The following is a 20,015-nucleotide window of genomic DNA, read 5'->3' as shown; positions in this document are numbered from 1 at the left end:
TTTCTGGGCCCCCCCCCGCTGCAAATTGCAGTCCGCAGCCACCCCGGAAAATGGCGCGTTCATAGAAGCGCCATCTTCTGGCGCTGTACCCAACTCATCCAGGGCCCTGGTGCGGTGGCTCACTGGGTAATAAAGGGGTTAAGGCCAGCTTGGCATTATCAGCTAGCCCTAAGCCCGAAATTCATGGGGTCACGCCAATATTAGACATGACCGCCATGAATTTCTAGTAAAGTAATTAAAAAAAACACAAACACCCAGAATAAAGTCCTTTAATTGAAATAAAGACACAATTCTTTATTGTTCTAAATTAAACCATACTTACCATCACGCCCATTCCAGCTGAAGCCAACGATCTCCTGCAATAAAAGTAAAATAATAAAGCAACCTCATCCTTACCTCTCCATGGTTCCCAGGACCGGTCCAGCTCTGCTACATTCACATGACAGGCTGCACCGCAGCAGAACGCTGCCGTTCAGCTTGCCATGCGGCAGACACTGAGAAGCGCAGGCATGCTTGTGCTCCTCAGTGTCTGACTGTGACGGCATCCAGATGAGCCGAGATCATGTCCAATGAACTCGGCTCACCTCATGCACGTCACTGACAGCGTGGGAAAATTCTCCTGCTCCCCGCATGCGCAGTAGAAGTTTCCCACGCTGTCAGTGACGGACGTCCAGGAGGTGAGCTGAGTTCATTGTCGGCTCATCTGGATGCCGTCACAGCGAGACACTGAGGAGCGCAAGCATGCCTGCACTTCTCAGTGTCTGCGGGATGACAGGCTGGATGGCAGCGTTCTGCTGCGGTCCAGCCTGTCATCTCGATGTAGCAGAGCTGAAGCTGTCATGGGAACCATGGAAAGGTAAGGATGAGGTTGCTTTATTATTTTACTTTTATTGCAGGAGATCGTTGGCTTCAGCTGGAATGGGCGTGATGGTAAGTATGGTTTAATTTAGAACAATAAAGAATTGTGTGTTTATTTCAATTAAAGGACTTTATTCTGGGTGTTTGTGTTTTTTTTAACTTTTACTATGGGGTTAGTAATGGGGGTGTCTTATAGACGCCTCTCCATTACTAACCTGGGCTTGATGTCAGCTGGCATTATAAGCTGACATCAACCCCAGTCCTATTACCCCCTGCCACCGCACCAGGGCAGCGTGGAAGAGCGAGGCTAAGTGCCAGAATTGGCGCATCCTATGAATGCGCCATTTCTGGGGCGGCTGACGGCTGGTGTTTCTAGCCTGGGAGGGGGCCAATATTCATGGCTCCCTTCCTGGGCTATTAATATCAGCCCCCAGCTGTCTGCCTAGCCTTTGCTAGCTATTAAATTAGGGGGGACCCCACGTCATTTTTTTTGGGGGGTCCCCCATTTTAATAGCTAGTAAAGGCTATGTATTCAGCTGGGGGCTGATATTAGTAGCCTGGGAAGCTCCGTGGGTATTACCCCCTTCCCAGGCTTCAAACATCTGCCCCAGCTGTCTGCTTAACCTCCGCTAGAGACTAAAATTAAGGGGAACCCCACGCCAATTTTTTTTTAAATAAATCCGTTATTTTAACACTAGATGACAAGTACAGTAACCAGCACTGTCACTGTACTTCATATATATGTGACTGACATGTTTCTATCTATCTAATCTATGTGTGAAGCTCTATTCTGTCTGTTATAAATTGTCGGGTACCGCTGCTGAATTGCCGGCCGGCTTTTTTAAAGAGACGGTGCATGAAAACACTATTATTTGTTTTAATAAATCCTTTACACTAAATGACAAGTACAGTAAGCAATACTGTCACTGTACTTCATATATATGTGACTGACATGTTTCTATCTATCTAATCTATGTGTGAAGCTCTATTCTTTCTATTCTAAATTGTCGGGTGCCGGCTTATGCCGCTGCTGAATTGCCGGCTTTTCATATATTGTCACAGAAGCGATGCGAACTTCCCTGCTCCGGACACAGCGCAGCGCTTCTGTGACAAGTGAAAGCTGTCGGCACAGAAGCCCTGCGCTGTGTCCGGAGCTGGGAATACGCAGCGATGTGTCAGTTTCAGCACAGAAGCGCTGACTGTCTGGACCTACCGCCGCCGTATTTTAACTCCCTCCACCTTATATTAACTCCGACATGGCAGGGATACGGCCACGGCAGCTTATTAACACCCCCAGAGTATCCCCGCATGTCAATTTCTGAAAGTTCAAAAGCATTACCGGCGTATAAGACGACCCCAGACTAGACAGAAGATTTTTCAGTCTTCAAAAGTCGTCTTATACGCCGGAATATACGGTAATTATATTATCAAGGCTAATAATAAAAACAATTTAAAGGGAAGCTATCACCAGATTTTCCCAATATAAAGTACGGCGACCACCTTAAGCCATCTTTTACAGCAGTCTAGTATGCTGTATAGCTGTCCCCAGACCCCGCTGCAAGGCACAAAAAAGACCTTTTATTATACTCCCCTACGGGGTGGTCCGGTCTGATGGGCGTCACTGGTTTTGATCCGGTGACTCCTCTCTTCTTGCGATGCCGTCCTACGTCATCCACACAGTTTCCCCCCATTGTGCCCCTGCGCAGGCGCACTTCTCTCTGCCCTTCAGAGGCAAATCAATGTAGTGCGTAGGCTTTACCTAAGAGTCATCGGCGCTCTTTGGGCTTTCTCGGCGCATGCGCACTATAGTACTTTGCTCTCAGGAGCGCGATGGGGGGCACTGTGTGGATTACGTAGGACGTGTCATCCACATGAAGCAGAGAAGGAGGATGGCGATCATAAGAAGAGAGGAGGCGACGGATCAAGACCAGAGACGCTCCTCGGACCGGACCGCGCTGTATGTGAATATAATAAGACGTCATTTTTGTGCCTTGCATAGAAGATTGGGGACTTACGTACAGCATACTATAATTCTGTAAAAGAGGCCTTAAAGGTGGTGGCAATAATACTTTACATTAGGTAAATCTGGTGACTGGTTCCCTTTAATAAAAGTTCTTTTCTTTAGAACAATTTTACTGGAGGATGATGATACCAGAATGAAATAGCAGCATGATGCAGGGACAGAGACCATGATTCCAGGGTTGTGTCTCTTACTGGACTATTTGATGCAGTTTTGATAGGATCCCTGTTTTCTATGTTGTAGATGTAGCAGTGCTATGAATGCTGAGCTGTGTATAACTGCACCCACGCCCCTGATTGGCAGCTTCCTGTGTACACTGTGCATAGGCGGAAAGCTGCCAATCAGTGGTGGGGGCATGGTTACACAGATTAGCCCCTCTCAGATGAAACAGCAAAAATCATCTAACAGATTCCCTTTAAAGAAGACACTTGCCATAAATATGTCATTGTTTACCTGATATAAATGTCACTGTTCTCCTGAATCTGGCCTTGTTTATTTTTTTGCTCCTGGGTCTTTCTGTTCCTGAGATATGGTCCCCTTTTTCATGCAAGTAAATCTACTCTTTTTAGACAACTATGTGCGGTCCTTAACTATTTTTTATTGGGACTCATCATAAGGATCACACCCACTTGGCTAACGAGACTAGATCTGCATACAAGGAGGAGGGGAGCATACCTCATGAACAGAGAGGTGCAGGAACAAAAGAAAAACGAATCCAGATTCAGGAGTACAGCGGTATTTACACCAGGTGAAAAATAAAAGTAATTCATAGTAAGTGACAGGTCTCCTTTAGGTTATGTTCACACTAGGCGTTTTTTCAGTGTTTTTTTATACTTTTTTATGCAAATTTTCGCCTGCATTTTACAGTACCAGCAAAGTCTATAAGATTACAGAAATCTCATTCACACACCTTGGTTTTTATTTGATCAGTATTTTGTGCTTTAAATGTTTTTTTTCACAAAAGAGCATGTCACTTCTTTCAGCGGTTTTGCAGCGTTTTTCACGCATTGAAAGTAATGGGCAGTGACAAAAACACTAAAAAAAAACGCTGCAAAAACGCAGATATCAGGTTTTACTGCATTTTTTGTGCTAAAACCTGATGAAGTTGCATAGGTAATTTTTTTTTTGGCACTGAAATTTGTCAGCATGCATAAAGAGACAAATGGACAGTGAAAAAAAATGCAGCAAAGTAAACAACCAAAAACCATGCAAAACCTGCTTTCTGGAGGCAGAAACTTTACTGCCAAGAGATCAGGTTTTGTTGCAGAAAAAAAACGCTGAAGAAACGCCTAATGTGAACACAGCTTTATATGTGTACCTATTCTTTCACACAAAACTTGCTCTTGAGGCCATCCTCCTCTACAACCTGTTAAAACAGATTTTGGTCCACATAGAGTACCAGTCCAATATTTCCAGGAGTCTTCAGCAATTCTCTGCTTGCCTGACATTGTCTCTTTGACCTCATCCGCTGTGTGTTTTAGGGTGTATGACTGGATCCTGCTGCAAATACTTTCTGTTCCTGATCACTTTTTTGGTAACATTTAGTATGGAATCTGGGAAAGGTAGATGTGATAGGTGTCTATAGGGGTTCATGAGCCTGATAGAAGCCAAAAATGTAACACATTAGTGTATCAGAAGAAATAAAGGAAGAGAAATGAGGAAACCACGGGACCAGCAGCCGTACAGAGGGACGGTGGGGTCCGGCAGGTGAGAATGTTTAGCTTTTATTTTAGCATCGCCACTCTTAAAAAGTTTTTTAAATAGTGGTCAACCTCTTTAAGCACTTTCATCCAACAGAGTCAAGAAAGAAATACATTCCACATCATTTACTTTTTTTTTAACATTGGTGTCTGTGTATAACATCTCAGGCATTTATGAAACATATAAGTCAGCCACATCTGACAGGTACCGAAATCATATTTTGAGAGGGCTACCACTTTATGTTCAGTAGCCCTCTGTGAATTTCATAATAATATTTAATCCTTCGTTGCTTACTATAATATTATTGAGCCAGATTGAAGATAGAGAATAGTATCAGCTAATACGATGTAATCCTCTATATAAAAGATGTAAGTTTACTTTTTAAGAGAGTTACTTGCCAAAGATTATCTTTAGCTCCGGGATGCTAATAAGTCAGATATACTTTGTTTGTTTTCTGAATCAGAGCTTTTCCTTTAAATAGTGACCTAAGAATATTGCAAGCCTGCATGAAATTCAGAGCTCGCCTCTGTGCACCCCTATGTGAGTAGCATCTATTTGCTTTTTTGCATGTGATTTTTCCTGGAGATGAAAGCAGTAGGAAGAATAACACTGGGGAAGTAAGAGATTTCATCCTCCATGATTATTCCTATGTCCACTAATCTATGAAGCTGTAATGGCTCACCAGTTGAGGTGGATTTTCTAAGCCTCAGTCCAGGTGGGCACACAGACAATGGTGTTATTGCAGCAAGGCAGGAATCTCAGGAGCCACAGGGCGGATGAAGTGGAACCCAGTAGGGATGAAAATAAGTAAAGCCCAGAAGGTGGAGCACACCAAACATAGAGGTGTAGAGACTCAATCCCAAGACACAGGAGTGTGTCAATGGACCTTAAAGAGGTTGTCCAATATTTTTTCATTGATGACCTATCCTTAGAATACCCGGCACCCCTCGACGATTAGCTGTTATCGGTGGCGGCCATAAATGCTCACTTGCGGAGCTGATCATTTTCTGATAGTGTCCACCGCAGGGTACTAAACATAAGCCTCCTATTCAAATCAATAGGAGGTAGATGTGCAGTATCCTGCGGCAGCCACTATCAGAAGGTGCCCAGCTGCGCAAGTAAACATTTTCAACCAGTGGCCGCCGACACTGATAACAGCCAACTGGCAAGGGTCCCAGATGTCGAACCCCGGCCGATCAGACATTGATTACCTATCCTGAGGATAGGTCATCAATGAAAAAGTAGTGGACAACCTCTTTAATTAGGTCACTGATTTACATCGGGCAACCTGCAAAACCCAACGTGGAACACAATAGAGGGCAGCGGACCAGGGAGAAGGGAGCAAAACCCAGGATACCTCAGACAGGTGTGTTACAGGAGTACTGTAAATAGTGTGCTTTTAAGAAGCCAAGTGACATTTCCTAGAGACTTTTGGCACCATTGTATATGCAAGGTTACATACATCAAGTAAGGAAAATCTGTGATACACTTTTTCTTATCATGCAGGTGTGTTTCTGATATATCAAATTACGATACAGTGCACAACTGAAGATTATAGCTAAAGAGTGAAACATGTAAAGTAAATGAACATCAACTGTACCTACCTAGTAACTCTACACCACGTGTCAATCCATATACGTCGATCAAAGCCCAGAGTGGTTCCGTGGTCCTTACTCCACTGAAGAATAACATTGCACCTGAATCATTTACCCTGTAAAATACTCGGCCCTTTTTATCCACCCAAAAAGCAATGATGTTTCCTTCATTTGCAAATTCTTCCGGCAATGCCTTGGCCCAGAACCCACTCTGGGACACAAGGTCAGGACAAGCATATTTGGGCAATGTGTCAGGGTTAATCCGTGAAGGATCTTTGGACGTAAACCCAAGTCTGAGCGCACCACTCCAGCAACATTGCTTCTTCGTGATCTACAAAAGACACAAGAATAATAAGCATACATTAAAACCTTGCATTTTTGGATCTTTCCATATCTCCGAAGAATATTACAAAGTAGCTACATTTTTAAAAATCCATTCTTAAGCAATAATAATAATCTTTGAAGTAATTTCCGGAAATTGACCAAGTTGGATGAACTACTAATGGGAAAGCTTAATGTACTCAAAATCAAAGGCACTGCATGTGCCACTATATGGTGATCTGATGGGGCATGGCACAAAGAGTCATACCAAAGTTACAGTAGATAACCACAGAAGTCTATGGATGCCCTATTATGCCTCTGTACTGAGAATTTGAACAAGCTGTAATAGTGTACAAACCCTTTAAGGGGGAGTCCAATTTTGGGGACAATTATTTGCTTCTATTTTGGGCTAAAAATAATTATTGTAATTGGGTCTCATCTCATCAAGTTTTCATTGACAGGCTCTTTAGTTTCCTGCATATTCAGCTTTTGTGTAGTCAGATGAGAGGAACTCAAGAAAAAAGCAAATAAGAGAGTTACAAATTCTGTGGTCATCAATATAAATGATCTGACTGATAGATTCTCAGATACAGTAATTCATGCTGCAATCAGAAATAGACAGTGCAACAGAGAATATGTAGAAGGCAAACCGTGCAACATTTTTCATGTAACTCAATTGCAAAACTTTTTAGGTAAAAATGCACACATTTAAAAAAAATGTTCCTCAAATGTGGACAAACTGCGGCAAAGTTTTCGACCACTTAACCACCGTTTCATTTGGGGGTTTATCGTTTTACACATGCCCTGTCAACGTAGTCCTTTTAGCTCTGGGTACTAATAGGACTTATAAATTATCAGGGAGATGATTTTATCAACATCAAAAGCACGAGCATTGCTTAGAAGAAACCAAGGATGGTCAACTTGTATCACTGAGCAAGCGTGAAAATGCAAATTGTGCAGTTTCATCTGTGCACTGCGCACGTAATGTAGAAATCTTTCACTAGCTGATGCCCAAGGCTGGTATTGGTAATGCCCTAGGTTGGTACTGGCAATGCCTAAGACTGGTATTGGTAATGCCCTAGGTTGGTACTGGCAATGCCTAAGACTGGTATTGGTAATGCCCTAGGTTGGTACTGGCAATGCCAAAGGCTGGTATTGGTAATGCCCAAAGGCTGGTATTGGTGATGCCCAAGGTTGGTATTGGCATTGGCAAGTCCTAGTTGCATAATAACTTGCTGGTGGTTTAGTGGGACCAAGCCTAGTGACAGGTTCCCTTTCAGTATACATATGCTATTTATATATATAAACGGAGTAATATGTACAGCCATTTAAAGCAGTTTTCCCAAGAAAGTAAGCTATCCCCTATACATATTATAGAACACAACTTACTTTTCGCTCTCTGTCTGACCAATGGGAGCCCAGGATCATATGAATGTGGTACAGCATGGCCTGTTTTTAATGCAGTAGAGGTTGCGCATTTGCACCTCCACACCAGTCATTGTCTATGGGACTGTCGGTCATAGCCAAGCACTGTAATGGGCTCTGCAGAACCCCATTCTCTCAGTGGGGGTCCCAGAGTACTAAGAGCACTAGAGATTGGTAAATTATTCCCTATCCTATGGATAAGGGATACCTTAGTATCCTGGGAAAAAGCTTTGACATTGCACCTTGGCGTTACTGAATCACTTGCGTAGTACTGAGTTTACCATCTTCACTTGTAAAAATTACTGGTCAGGAGCGTGAGAAATCATCTTGTGTCTGCTTCTGAAGTACCTCCTCTAACACACAGCCTGACTTCCTGGAGATTCACATTTATAGTAAATGGCAGTAAAGAAAATAGAATATATCATAAAAGGGCGCACAAAGCCGTTACTATGCTTTGTTCATGGTCTGCTCTGGTATGACTAATGTACACAACCCACAACCTCCTGTATAAGACCATCACTTGACATCATTTTCACTGAATGGATCTTTCACTGCCATTGAGAGAAGATCTCGCTTGTCATGCATGCTACTGAATGAAAATTAGGAGCCAACCACCTACTGTCTCTAAAATCTAAATTTAGCATAGTCCTTCACAAGTCACAACCCTATGACAATATTATTATTATTTATTGTTATAGCGCCATTTATTCCATGGCGCTTTACATGTGAAAAAGGGATATACATACAAAAATAATTACAATAATCTTGAACAAAACATGACGGCGACTGGTACAGGAGGAGTGAGGACTCTACTCGCGAGGGCTTACAATCTACAAGGGATGGGTGAGGGTACAGTAGGTGGGGGTAGAGCTAGTCATACAGCGATATGGTGGAGCGAGGGTTACTGCAGGTTGTACGCTTGTCGGAAAAGGTGGGTCTTTAGGTTCCTTTTGAAAGTTTCCATGGTAGGCGAGAGTCTGATGTGTTGGGGTAGAGAGTTCCAGAGTAGGGGGGATGCACGGGAGAAATCTTGTATGCGATTGTGGGAATAGGAGATAAGAGGGGAGTAGAGAAGGAGATCTTGTGAGGATCGGAGGTTGCGTGTAGGTAAGTATCGGGAGACTAGGACACATATATGGAGGAGACAGATTGTGGATGGCTTTGTATGCCGTGGTTAGGGTTTAAACTGGAGTCTCCGGGCAATGGGGAGCCAGTGAAGGGATTGACAGAGAGGAGAGGCCGGGGAATAGCGTGGGGACAGGTGGATTAGCCGGGCAGCAGAGTGTAGGATAGATTGGAGGGGTGCGAGAGTGTTGGAAGGGAGGCCACAGAGCAGAAGGTTGCAGTAGTTGAGGTGGGAGATTATGAGGGCGTGCACTAGTGTTTTTTCAGATTTGTGGTTGAGGAATGTGCGGATCCGGGAGATATTGAGTTGAAGTTGGCAGGAAGTGGAAAGGGCTTGGATATGTGGTTTGAAGGAGAGATCAGAGTCCAGGGTTACCCCAAGGCAGCGAGCTTGCGAGACTGGGGAGAGTGAACAGCCATTGACGTTGATAGATAGGTCAGGTGGGGGGGATGAATGAGATGGTGGAAAGATGATGAATTCAGTTTTATCCATGCTAATTTTTAGAAATCTAGCAGAGAAGAAGGATGAAATAGCGGACAGACATTGTGGGATTTTGGTTAGTAGGGAGAAGATATCGGGTCCGGAGAGGTAGATCTGTGTGTCATCAGCAAAGAGGTGATACTGAAGACTCTATGAGCTGTCCCAGGCCACAGGTGTAGATGGAGAAGAGCAGGGGTCCTAGAACTGAACCTTGGTGGACACCAACAGATAGGGGACGAGAGGAGGAAGTGGTGTGTGAGTGGGAGACACTGAATGTCCTGTCTGTTAGGTATGAAGAGGTCCAAGATAGGGCCAAGTCTGTGATGCCAAGAGATGAGAGAGTCTGTAGTAAGAGGGAATAGTCCACTGTGTTGAAGGCAGATGACAGGTCTAGGAGGAGGAGGACAGAGTATTGTCGCTTGGATTTGGCGGTTAGTAGGTCGTTGGTGACTTTAGTCAGGGCAGTTTCAGTAGAATGGTGCAGTCGGAAGCCAGATTGGAGAGTCAAAGAGAGAGCAGGAGGAGAGGTGGGAGGACAGTTCAAAGTGGACAAGCTGTTCCAGTAGTTTTGAGGAGTAAGGGAGAAGTGATATGGGGCGATAGCTAGTCAGAGAGGATGGATCAAGGGAGGGCTTTTTAAGTATGGGTGTGATCGAGGCATGTTTGAAGCATGAGGGGAGGACACCAGTTGGGTTAGGGTTGGGATGAAGATAGTGGTAAGGTTGGGGATAAGGTGGGACGGGATTGGGACAAGTTCACAGGTGGTGAAGTGTGATTTGGAGAGTAAAGAGGAAAATTGATCTTCCGTAATATTGGAGAAGCTAGTTTTGGAGGAGGAGGATTGAATAGGTGTGAGGAGGGGCTGAGGGGACTTTAGTCAAAAACTTTGTCTGATGCTGTCAATCTTCTGCTTGAAGAATGAGGCAAAGTCTTCGGCTGAGATGAGAGGAGAGGGAGGAGGCGCTGGGGAGGCGGAGGAGAGAATTGAAGGTGTTGAATAGCTGTTTAGGGTTGTGAGACAGGGAAGATATGAGAGATGAGAAATATGTTTGTTTTGCTGCAGTGAGTGTGGACTTGAAGGTAGTGAGGGACTGTTTGAATGCGATAAAGTGCTCATTGGAGTGGGACCTTTTCCATCTATGCTCAGCAACCCTGGAGGCCCATCGCAGTTCTTTGGTTAGGCTGGTGTGCCAGGGTAGCCTGTTGATTGTGCGAGCTTTGGTATGTGTGAGGGGGGAGACCGAATTGAGAGCTGCAGCTGTTTTGGTGTTATATAAAGCAGCAGCAACATCTGTGTCATGTAAGGAACTGATGTCTTTAAGAGGGAGGAGTGATTCAGAGAGTGAGTTTAGGTCAAGGTGTTTAAGATTTCTGCGAGGGTATGCAAGCTTGTGGATATTCCACTGAAGCAAATATCCTACCAGAACTATTTCATTATACAGTTATGAAACATTAATATTCTTTTTTTAATCCAAATACGTTCAAAATTCTGTGCTGATTATTTAGAATTTTTATAGTTGCCTGACATTTTTTTTTTATAAAGAGCTTCTAGTCCCCTGAATAAAAGCATAGTCTTGCTGCCCTCATCTCCAACTACATATTAAAACTGTTTAGGGCACAAATAAGACTCTAACATATCCAGGTACTGTCTCGGTTCTTATGATCTACAACTTGCCATCCACTATTTTTGAATGGGCAGACAATATTCATCAGAATATGCCCAGCACTGAATAAGCACTGGAACCTCCTTGTTTTCACTTCCCAGGATGCTTTGCTAATTTCATTGTCTAATGACTTGCCAACCCAACTTAAAGCTCGCCTCTCTGCTATACTTGTAAGCAGTTTGATAGATCAGAGAACAGAGTGACAGGCCTTCCCCAACTTCCTGTAGTCCGTCCCACCATCTCTACTGGCAAGGATGGATTACTTTTGACAACAGGCAGGGGATGTAAAAATACACTGAACATTTAATGATTTAATTCTGACTCCCTACGTCACTAGAGAAACTTAGAAGCTTACTACATACCATTAACATATATTGAATGCAATAATAAAATAGTGTGCAGTACTTTCCCAATAGTGGTGGCTGGTAGCATGTGAAATTTTATTATTTAAAGGGAGCCTTAGACCCACAAAAATGCTAATTAAATCACTTATACATTTATGACGGTGATGTTGCCCCTATGAAAATCACAACTCTAGTAAAGATTTTGTTGGTTCGGTAGAGGGAGCTTTGGTGCACCCTTAGCATGGCCAAAGGCTGAGTGCCCTGTTACATCCACTCATTCTGAATAGTGAGCACTTTGTAATATTATGATTGACAGCAATCAAGCGAGCACTGCTTGAAGTCACTCAGCGGCTCTGTACCTCCGCAGGAGCCCAGCTGTGCTCACGTAGTGTCACTGTAGGCTCTCAACGCTGGCTCCTGTTTGCAGCCACTACTCGAAACTGCACTGCAGACAGCAGACAGAGGTGAAATCACTCACTGAGACTTAGCAGGGATAAGCTCCTGATGTTTCACTCTAGAGGTTGTAGAGTTTCAGCTCTCTGGTAGCAGCTTGGATACGCTCAGTCACAGGGTTGTTATATCAAAACAGCATAAAGTTTATTGTCCATCATAAACTTTACAGCTCCAAAACGGAAACAGCTTTTCTCCAGTGCAAGTTAATAACAGTCCACGTTCACCAAACAAACACACCTCTGTTCAGCTTCAGCACAATTCTAACTGCACTGAGCTAACCAAGCTGCTGTTATTAGGCCTGTAAGCCCCGGGCTGGATTATGGGAACGGACTTTCTCACACAAACTTTTTTGGTTGCTCCTAAATCCTGGAGCCAAATATCCAGTCAAATTAACCCTCTCAATAACCAAGTGTTACTGGTACAGATTTTACATTACCAAGGCCAACCATCTTGGTGGTACATATTTGCCATCAGCAGTGCAGTTTGCAGATTCAGGGGGTGCACCAAAGCCCCCTCTTACAATATTTTTTTTCCCTGGTAACTAAACCACTAAAATTTATGCTAACAGGTATAATTTTTAAGTGGGAAGTCCATTACAAGTGGTTTAATGCTTTTTTTTGTTTTAATGATTCTTTAATGCTATAGTATGTTTATGCAAGGAATGGTAGATCTAAAAATAATAGTGTAAAAGGGTGGATATTGACTTTGAATAATAGCTAATGAATCTGAAAAGTGCTACTGTAATTGCTCCACAAAACATGGGCCTGATATAATGAGCTGGAACGATATTAACACAATCATACACAGTGTACATTGCAATAAGGGTACACGTGATAACAGTCTATGTCTTTTCTGAAATATCCCATTTATATTTTTTTTGTATAAAAGCTCCTTCAACAAAATGCTAAGTTTTTTTGTTTTAAAAATGGTCCAAACGTATAAAAATGGTCCAAAAGTCAATTGCTCGTATATTTTGATTGTCAAATACCATAAGATATCATGAACAACAATACGGAGGCACCATCGACTTTTGATATCTGGTTTATTTTTGTAGGATAGTCAGCCAAGACAAAGAGTTTGCATGTAATTGGACTTGACAGACTATAGCCGCAATCATCGCGGCTGGTCCAAATATGCTTGTTCGATCCGTATCCTTTCTTTCAATGTAAATGAAGGAAGCCAGGCGTGAAGTTTCTGAGCTGTGAGCTGTCTTTTGAGTGTGGTTCCTCTCGCAAAATAAATTGTGTACACTATTTTCCCCTCACTTGCAGATTTTAAAAGGTAAAGGCCAGATGTGTTTTCTATCTTCATGCCAATTTAGCAAAGAAAATTAACATATCCCGAACAAGAATGACAAGCGAAAGCTGCCAGAATTTTTTTTGCCACAAATGGTAATTGACTTGGAGGTTCTGTAATGGCTTGACCTCATGTCATTGCTAGATGAGGTGGAAAGGTGCATGACGGTCAGATTAAGGGGAAGTGATTCTTGGTACATTTCTTCATACTTTCTTAATATTGTGGTAATGTGGTATATCCATACTGCCAAATTTTCAAGTTTCAAGTCCAATAATTGTTGAAGTTATGCAACCTTCTAATCGATTTGAGCTGAATTTATAAAGAACTTAAGTGGCATTACAGCATCAAAAAGGCTTTACATAGAGAGGGCATACTTTACATAGAGGGGGCACTTTTAAATGAGTTTTCCCAAATCGCAATTTATCATCAACTTGAAGATCGCTGGGAGTCTGACTTCTGGGTTTCTCAGAGATTGTAGTTTAATAGTTTCTAAGGTTGAAAGTAGACTTAAATCCATTGAGCATAAGCTGTAACCTAACATGTTGATCCAGGCAAAAACCCGATGAGGAAGATGCTAATTGCCTCATATTAGGGGAAAAATTCCTTCCCGACTCCACATACGGCAAACACACTACACTGTGTGCAGAATTATTAGGCAAATGAGTATTTTGATCACATGATACTTTTTATACATGTTGTCCTACTCCAAGCTGCATAGGCTTGAGAGCCAACTACCAATTAAGTAAATCTGGTGATGTGCATCTCTGTAATGAGGAGGGGTGTTGACTAATGACCTCAACACCCTATATAAGGTGTGCTTAATTATTAGGCAACTTCCTTTCCTTTGGCAAAATGGGTCAGAAGAGAGATTTGACGGGCTCTGAAAAGTCCAAAATTGTGAGTTGTCTTGCAGAGGGATGCAGCAGTCTTGAAATTTCCAAACTTTTGAAGCGTGATCACCGAACAATCAAGCGTTTCATGGAAAATAGCCAACAGGGTCGCAAGAAGCGTGTTGGCCAAAAAAGACACAAAATAACTGCCCATGAATTGAGGAAAATCAAGCGTGAAGCTGCCAAGATGCCATTCGCCACCAGTTTTGCCATATTTCAGAGCTGCAACGTTACTGGAGTATCAAAAAGCACAAGGTGTGCGATACTCAGGGACATGGCCAAGATAAGGAAGGCTGAAAAACGACCCCTTTTGAACAAGAAACATAAGATAAAACGTCAAGAATGGGCCAAGAAATATCTTAACACTGATTTTTCAAAGGTTTTATGGACTGATGAAATGAGAGTGACTCTTGATGGGCCAGATGGATGGGCCAGAGGCTGGATCAGTAAAGGGCAGAGAGCTCCACTCCGACTCAGACGCCAGCAAGGTGGAGGTGGGGTACTGGTATGGGATGGTATCATCAAAGATGAACTTGTGGGACCTTTTTGGGTTGAGGATGGAGTGAAGCTCAACTCCCAGACCTACTGCCAGTTTCTGGAAGACAACTTCTTCAAGCAGTGGTACAGGAAGAAGTCGGTATCGTTCAAGAAAAACATGATTTTCATGCAGGACAATGCTCCATCACATGCATCCAACTACTCCACAGCGTGGCTGGCCAGTAAAGGTCTAAAAGAAGAAAAAATAATGACATGGCCGCCTTGTTCACCTGATCTGAACCCCATAGAGAACCTGTGGTCCATCATAAAATGTGATATCTACAGGGAGGGAAAACAGTACACCTCTCGGAACAGTGTCTGAGAGGCTGTGGTGGCTGCTGCACGCAATGTTGATCGAAAACAGATCAAGCAACGGACAGAATCTGTGGATGGAAGGCTGTTGAGTGTCATCCTAAAGAAAGGTGGCTATATTGATCACTAATTTTTTTGTTTTTGCATGTTAGAAATGTTTATTTCTAAATTTTGTGCACTGATATTGGTTTACCTGGTGAAAATAAACAAGTGAGATGGAATTATATTTGGTTTTTATTAAGTTGCCTAATAATTCAGCACAGTAATAGTTACATGCACAAACAGATATCCTCCTAGGATAGCCAAATCTAAAAAAAACCCACTCCAACTTCCAAAAATATTAAGCTTGGATATTTATGAGTCTTTTGGGTTGATTGAGAACAAAGTTGTTGATCAATAATAAAAATAATCCTCTAAAATACAACTTGCTGAATAATTCTGCACACAGAATACGTATGTTTTGCCCCCATTCCATTCAATATCTATGGGAATGCCTGAGAAAGCAGAGTGCAGTGCTTGGCTATTTCCGGCACTCCCATTGAAAATGGTTGGAGTAGAGGCTGCATACCTCTGTTCACAATCAAGACAGGGCTCTATAGAGCCCCTTTCTTGGGGTTTAGCCATGTTCTTTGGATGACTGGTGATCCATGTGGTGTCTTTTCTTACAGTAAAAGAAAAGTCCTGCATGCAAAACTTATTTTTCTGTTTTAAAAAACAGAACCTGGGATCAGTCATTACATTCATAAAATGGAACAAACAAATGGAATGTGAGAACTGAAAACAAACAATATTACATATTACTTATCCATAGGATTGGTGACTAATGTATGATTACATAGACACAAACCATTCACTAGAACTATTTGCATTTAAAACAATTCCCCATCATGAAGGAAGAGTAGATTCAGAACACCTGTCAAGATATTCGTCTTTAGGGAAAAATGTGTGAAACCCCTGGAATTACACTAGAAGTACATTGGTGTTGTATTATGAGTTCACTGAAATACAAGCACGGGTATTTATTGGCTTTACTGTGTATTACAACTCTAATGTCCTCTAAGTCATTGTGTAAACTGAAAACTGTATTCAGACATTATTCTCAACTTCCACGTAACCCTAGAAAAAAACTTGGCTAACACTATTTTGATCAAAAGAGCGTAAAATCCATCCCACCACGACAAGGAGTACCCAATCGGGACGGTCCTATTTTGTCTCTAGTATTTAAACTTACCTTGTGTAAGTTGACCTAAATGTGAATAAGGGCAGAGCAGTCAGGGGCCCGACTGTGCAGAGACCTGTCCATGGGAAGCTATATAGATGAAATGCCTAGCTCTCTAAATCAGAAAGGGGGTCCCTGTTACGCTCGTTTGATCGAAATAGTGTAACCCTAAGTACCCTTTGTTACTTACATGTACTATTACTACTTACATACTACAGAGTATATGCTCATTTTGCATTTTTCTTGGGTTCAGTCTGTGATATAGCCACAGTGTGAATGTGCTCTTGCACATATACAAACTTATGCTCCGGCTCATTTCTTTGGTTTTCCACATAATCCTATTACCCTGTCATCTGTAGGATTTAGTCAAGTCTTGGGCTCTTCAAATTTTTCACAGGGGTATTTCTTTTTGGTGATGGCACTAAGTAGTTTGTGCAAAGTATGGTCCATTTCAAAACTGAGGTCAAGGTCTGGAGACAGTATGGACCTCTGAAAGTGGACTACTCATAGGGGGCATATAGACCTTTTAGGCGTATGTAGGTTGCTCCAGAACCCAGGTATTGACTGCAATCTCCATAACCTTGGATGGTATCTGTTTTCACTTACAATATGTAAAACAGAAGCGGACACATCACAGCACACTGTCACATAAGATTATAATCTCATGACATGAACATCACACTATGACTAAAATGTGCGATCAATAATTGAAAGAGGAGGAAAACATGTCTGGTCATAGAAGCAAGATGTGATACACGGCACTGTATGGTGAGGTTTCACAATCTCAAGGTTCCTACTGCACGTCACACAGCTGGATCACTGCCTTAGTGGATAATTTGGGAAAGGACAGAGAAATGAGTGGGATTTTGGCGGTTACATGTTTTCAGTTTGGTACTAATTTTCTGACAAATCCCCCTGGCTCTAATGTTGTGGCCGATACAATGGGTTTCTTCTGCACCATCTGCACTTGTATATTTATTAAAGGCTATCATATAAATCAAGCAACAGGAATTTTACTTTATTCCTTCATCTTTGCTCGGCCATTGTGATTGCAGTCGTGTGTTCTTTCTCACCAGAGCAGGTTGTTGAGTCTGCACTTTTACACTGTGACATCTTACTTCAAGGTTGATTAATGGGTCTTACTAGACTTCTAGAATAATACAAGTTCAATCATGGGGAAAGTTAATAAAACTACAAGATGTGCACAGTCTTATCCGCAGTTATGTAATGACTATATAATAGATTCATAGGATAAGAAATACCAATCTTAGGAACGGTAATGGGATAAGATCTGGAGCTCCCGTCAGACATTTTGATTCCCGTAATGATGTCAATGAGAATGCAACGTACCTTAAGTCGCACTTGTTCGTGTATGACTATGGGTCTGTTGCTGAAGGTGATGGCGTTGCAGAAACTGGCCTGCCTCTTTACTGCTTTCTGTGTGGTATCCATCATGATCTGGGATCCCTTGGCATGGGGATGGAAAAGGAGAGGACTGATTACTAATCCCCCACATTGTGGCATGGGCATACAGTGCTTCTGCTTGTGATGACATCGATGAGAGGAGGCTGGAAATGTCCCACCTATAGAATCTAAAAAGAAAACAGGATTAAGAAGAACAATGGCCAAAATATTCATCACATGTAATTTAAAGAGTTATTCCCAAAATTGTAAGATATCCTCTATCTTTAGCAGCCTGACCCCCAGCAATCCCAAGAACAGGGCTATAGGTCCCAGGAAATGGGCTCTGCATAATCTAGTATTAAATACAAGGGAGGTACACAAGCTCGGCCTCTGCTCCATTCATTCTCTATGGGATTGTCGGAGAAAGTCCAGTATTAAATAAATATAGTGCTCTGCTATTTTTGCCAGTCCCATAGACAATGAATGGAGCAGAGATCGAGCATGAGCACAACCTCTTCATTTAAGATAGGGCTCTACTGGGGCCAGTTCCTTGGCTACACAATCTATTTCTCAGGATTTCAGGGCTTCCCAGTGATTGGACCCCCAGGGATCTGTAAATTTATCCAAAGAATAGGGGATAACATATGATTTGGGGAATAACCATTTAAGGACACATATGTCTACAATTAATGATGTACTTAGAAGATAGAGGAGCTGATCGCACAGATCAAAATGTTCCAAAAATGTTGAAAAATGTGGGTTTTGCAACTCTCATTGCTAGTTTTCTTGCCGTTCCATGCCCTTTCCATTAACCTTTTCCATTAAAAGGGAGTCCTACAAATGTTGTGTGGGACCAGCCAGAGATGGGCACCCGCTCTGTAAGGCTACAGTACATGCAAAGTTTTTTTGAGGTGGTAAAAAACTAATGTGGTTTTAAAATAGATATAAATAGGAGGAATCTTTCAAGCATTTTTTTAAGGTGTTTTTTTTTAAGTTTCTTTATATAGTATTATCTATAAGTGTAATATGGACATATACACATTTAGGCTTTTTATATTATCTATTGGATTTTAGGATAAAAAAAAATAAAAGTAACAAGCAAAGTGAAATATGTTTTCCGTATTTACATATTATCAGGGTATGTTTCTTGTTACTAACATTGGGCCATTGCATGACGTCAAAGGTTCCCTATTCCACTTACAGATGATCTCCTTTTTTTAGCAAAACCAATGCCTATTAAACATGTAGCACGCAAGGTAAATGGCAAGACCTGCTTCTGATGATAATGTTCCAGACACAAAGTGGGAATAGAGTTAAACCTCTAAATCACTCTAAATTGACTGTGCACCCGGCAATAGCGCTCCCACTGTGAGTAGAATAAGTTGTTAGGCGGCACGTTGCGCTCACATATTTCCTCCAGATGGAAGAGTTATTGAGCCATATGTATCTAGGGAGGGAAAGAAAAACCTTTTCTAGGTTAAAGGAACTTGGTAGAGGATCAGCATGATATGCCAGTCCAGTCTAACATAAGGTTACATGCAAGCTCTTTTAAAATCTCAACTTTGGTATATGGTGATCCAAAGCCTGTTTTAATCCATATATACACTGCATGTTTGTGTCCTTTAGCTGAGGATTTGCCATGGATTACACCCCGACCCTATGCATTGCAAAGGGTGAAATCAGCAATAAAAATCCACAGCATTTACATAAAGCATATTTAAAGGACATGTGTGCTACTGCACAGAATGTTTGATCTTTATTGTTCATTTGCTTACTAAATTCAAAGTTAAGCAATTTACTAAAATAATCTTCATTAACCACTTCGCGCCAGAGCCTGTTTTTGCCTTCGTGACCAGGCCAATTTTTTCAATTCTGACCACTGTCACTTTATGAAGAAATTACTCTGGAACGCTTCAACGGATCCCCCTGATTCTGAGAAAGTTTTTTCGCGACATATTGTACTTCATGATAGTGGTAAAATTTCTTCGATATCATTTGCGCTTATTTGTGAAAAAATCGGAAATTTGTCAAAAATTTTGAAAATTTTGCAATTTTCAAACGTTGAATTTTCATGCCCTTAAATCAGAGAGATATGTCGCACAAAATGGTTAATAAATAACATTTCCCACATGTCTACTTTACATCAGCACAATTTTGGAACCAAAATTTTTTTTTTGTTAGGAAGCTATAAGGGTTAAAAGTTGACCAGCGATTTCTCATTTTTCCAACAAAATTTACAAAAACATTTTTTTAGGGACCACATCTTATTTGAAGTGACTTTGAGGGGCCTTTATGACAGAAAATACCCAAAAGTGACACCATTCTAAAAACTGAATCCCTCAAGGTGCTCAAATCCACATTCAAGAAGTT

General features: G+C 41.9%; 1 protein-coding gene across 4 annotated transcripts in view; it reads right to left on the bottom strand.

Annotated features, from left to right (window-relative positions):
- NEURL1 (neuralized E3 ubiquitin protein ligase 1) overlaps positions 1 to 20,015 on the bottom strand; it is a 389,716-nt gene that overhangs the window by 58,033 nt on the left and 311,668 nt on the right. For all 4 annotated transcript variants that reach the window (XM_073685342.1, XM_073685343.1, XM_073685345.1 and 1 more), the window contains exons 2-3: positions 17,592 to 17,833; positions 6,184 to 6,505 (exon numbers count right to left, since the gene is read on the bottom strand). In XM_073685342.1, coding sequence (XP_073541443.1) covers positions 6,184 to 6,505; positions 17,592 to 17,833 — 564 coding nt within the window. The remainder of the gene's footprint in view (positions 1 to 6,183; positions 6,506 to 17,591; positions 17,834 to 20,015) is intronic.

The sequence above is a fragment of the Phyllobates terribilis genome, unplaced genomic scaffold (genome assembly GCF_046119375.1).
Source record: "Phyllobates terribilis strain yellow unplaced genomic scaffold, ASM4611937v1 Scaffold_5__5_contigs__length_657084704, whole genome shotgun sequence".
NCBI classification, from domain to species: Eukaryota; Metazoa; Chordata; class Amphibia; order Anura; family Dendrobatidae; genus Phyllobates; species Phyllobates terribilis.
Note: the sequence above shows the minus strand (reverse complement) of the source record. Positions and strands in the feature narration are given on the sequence as shown.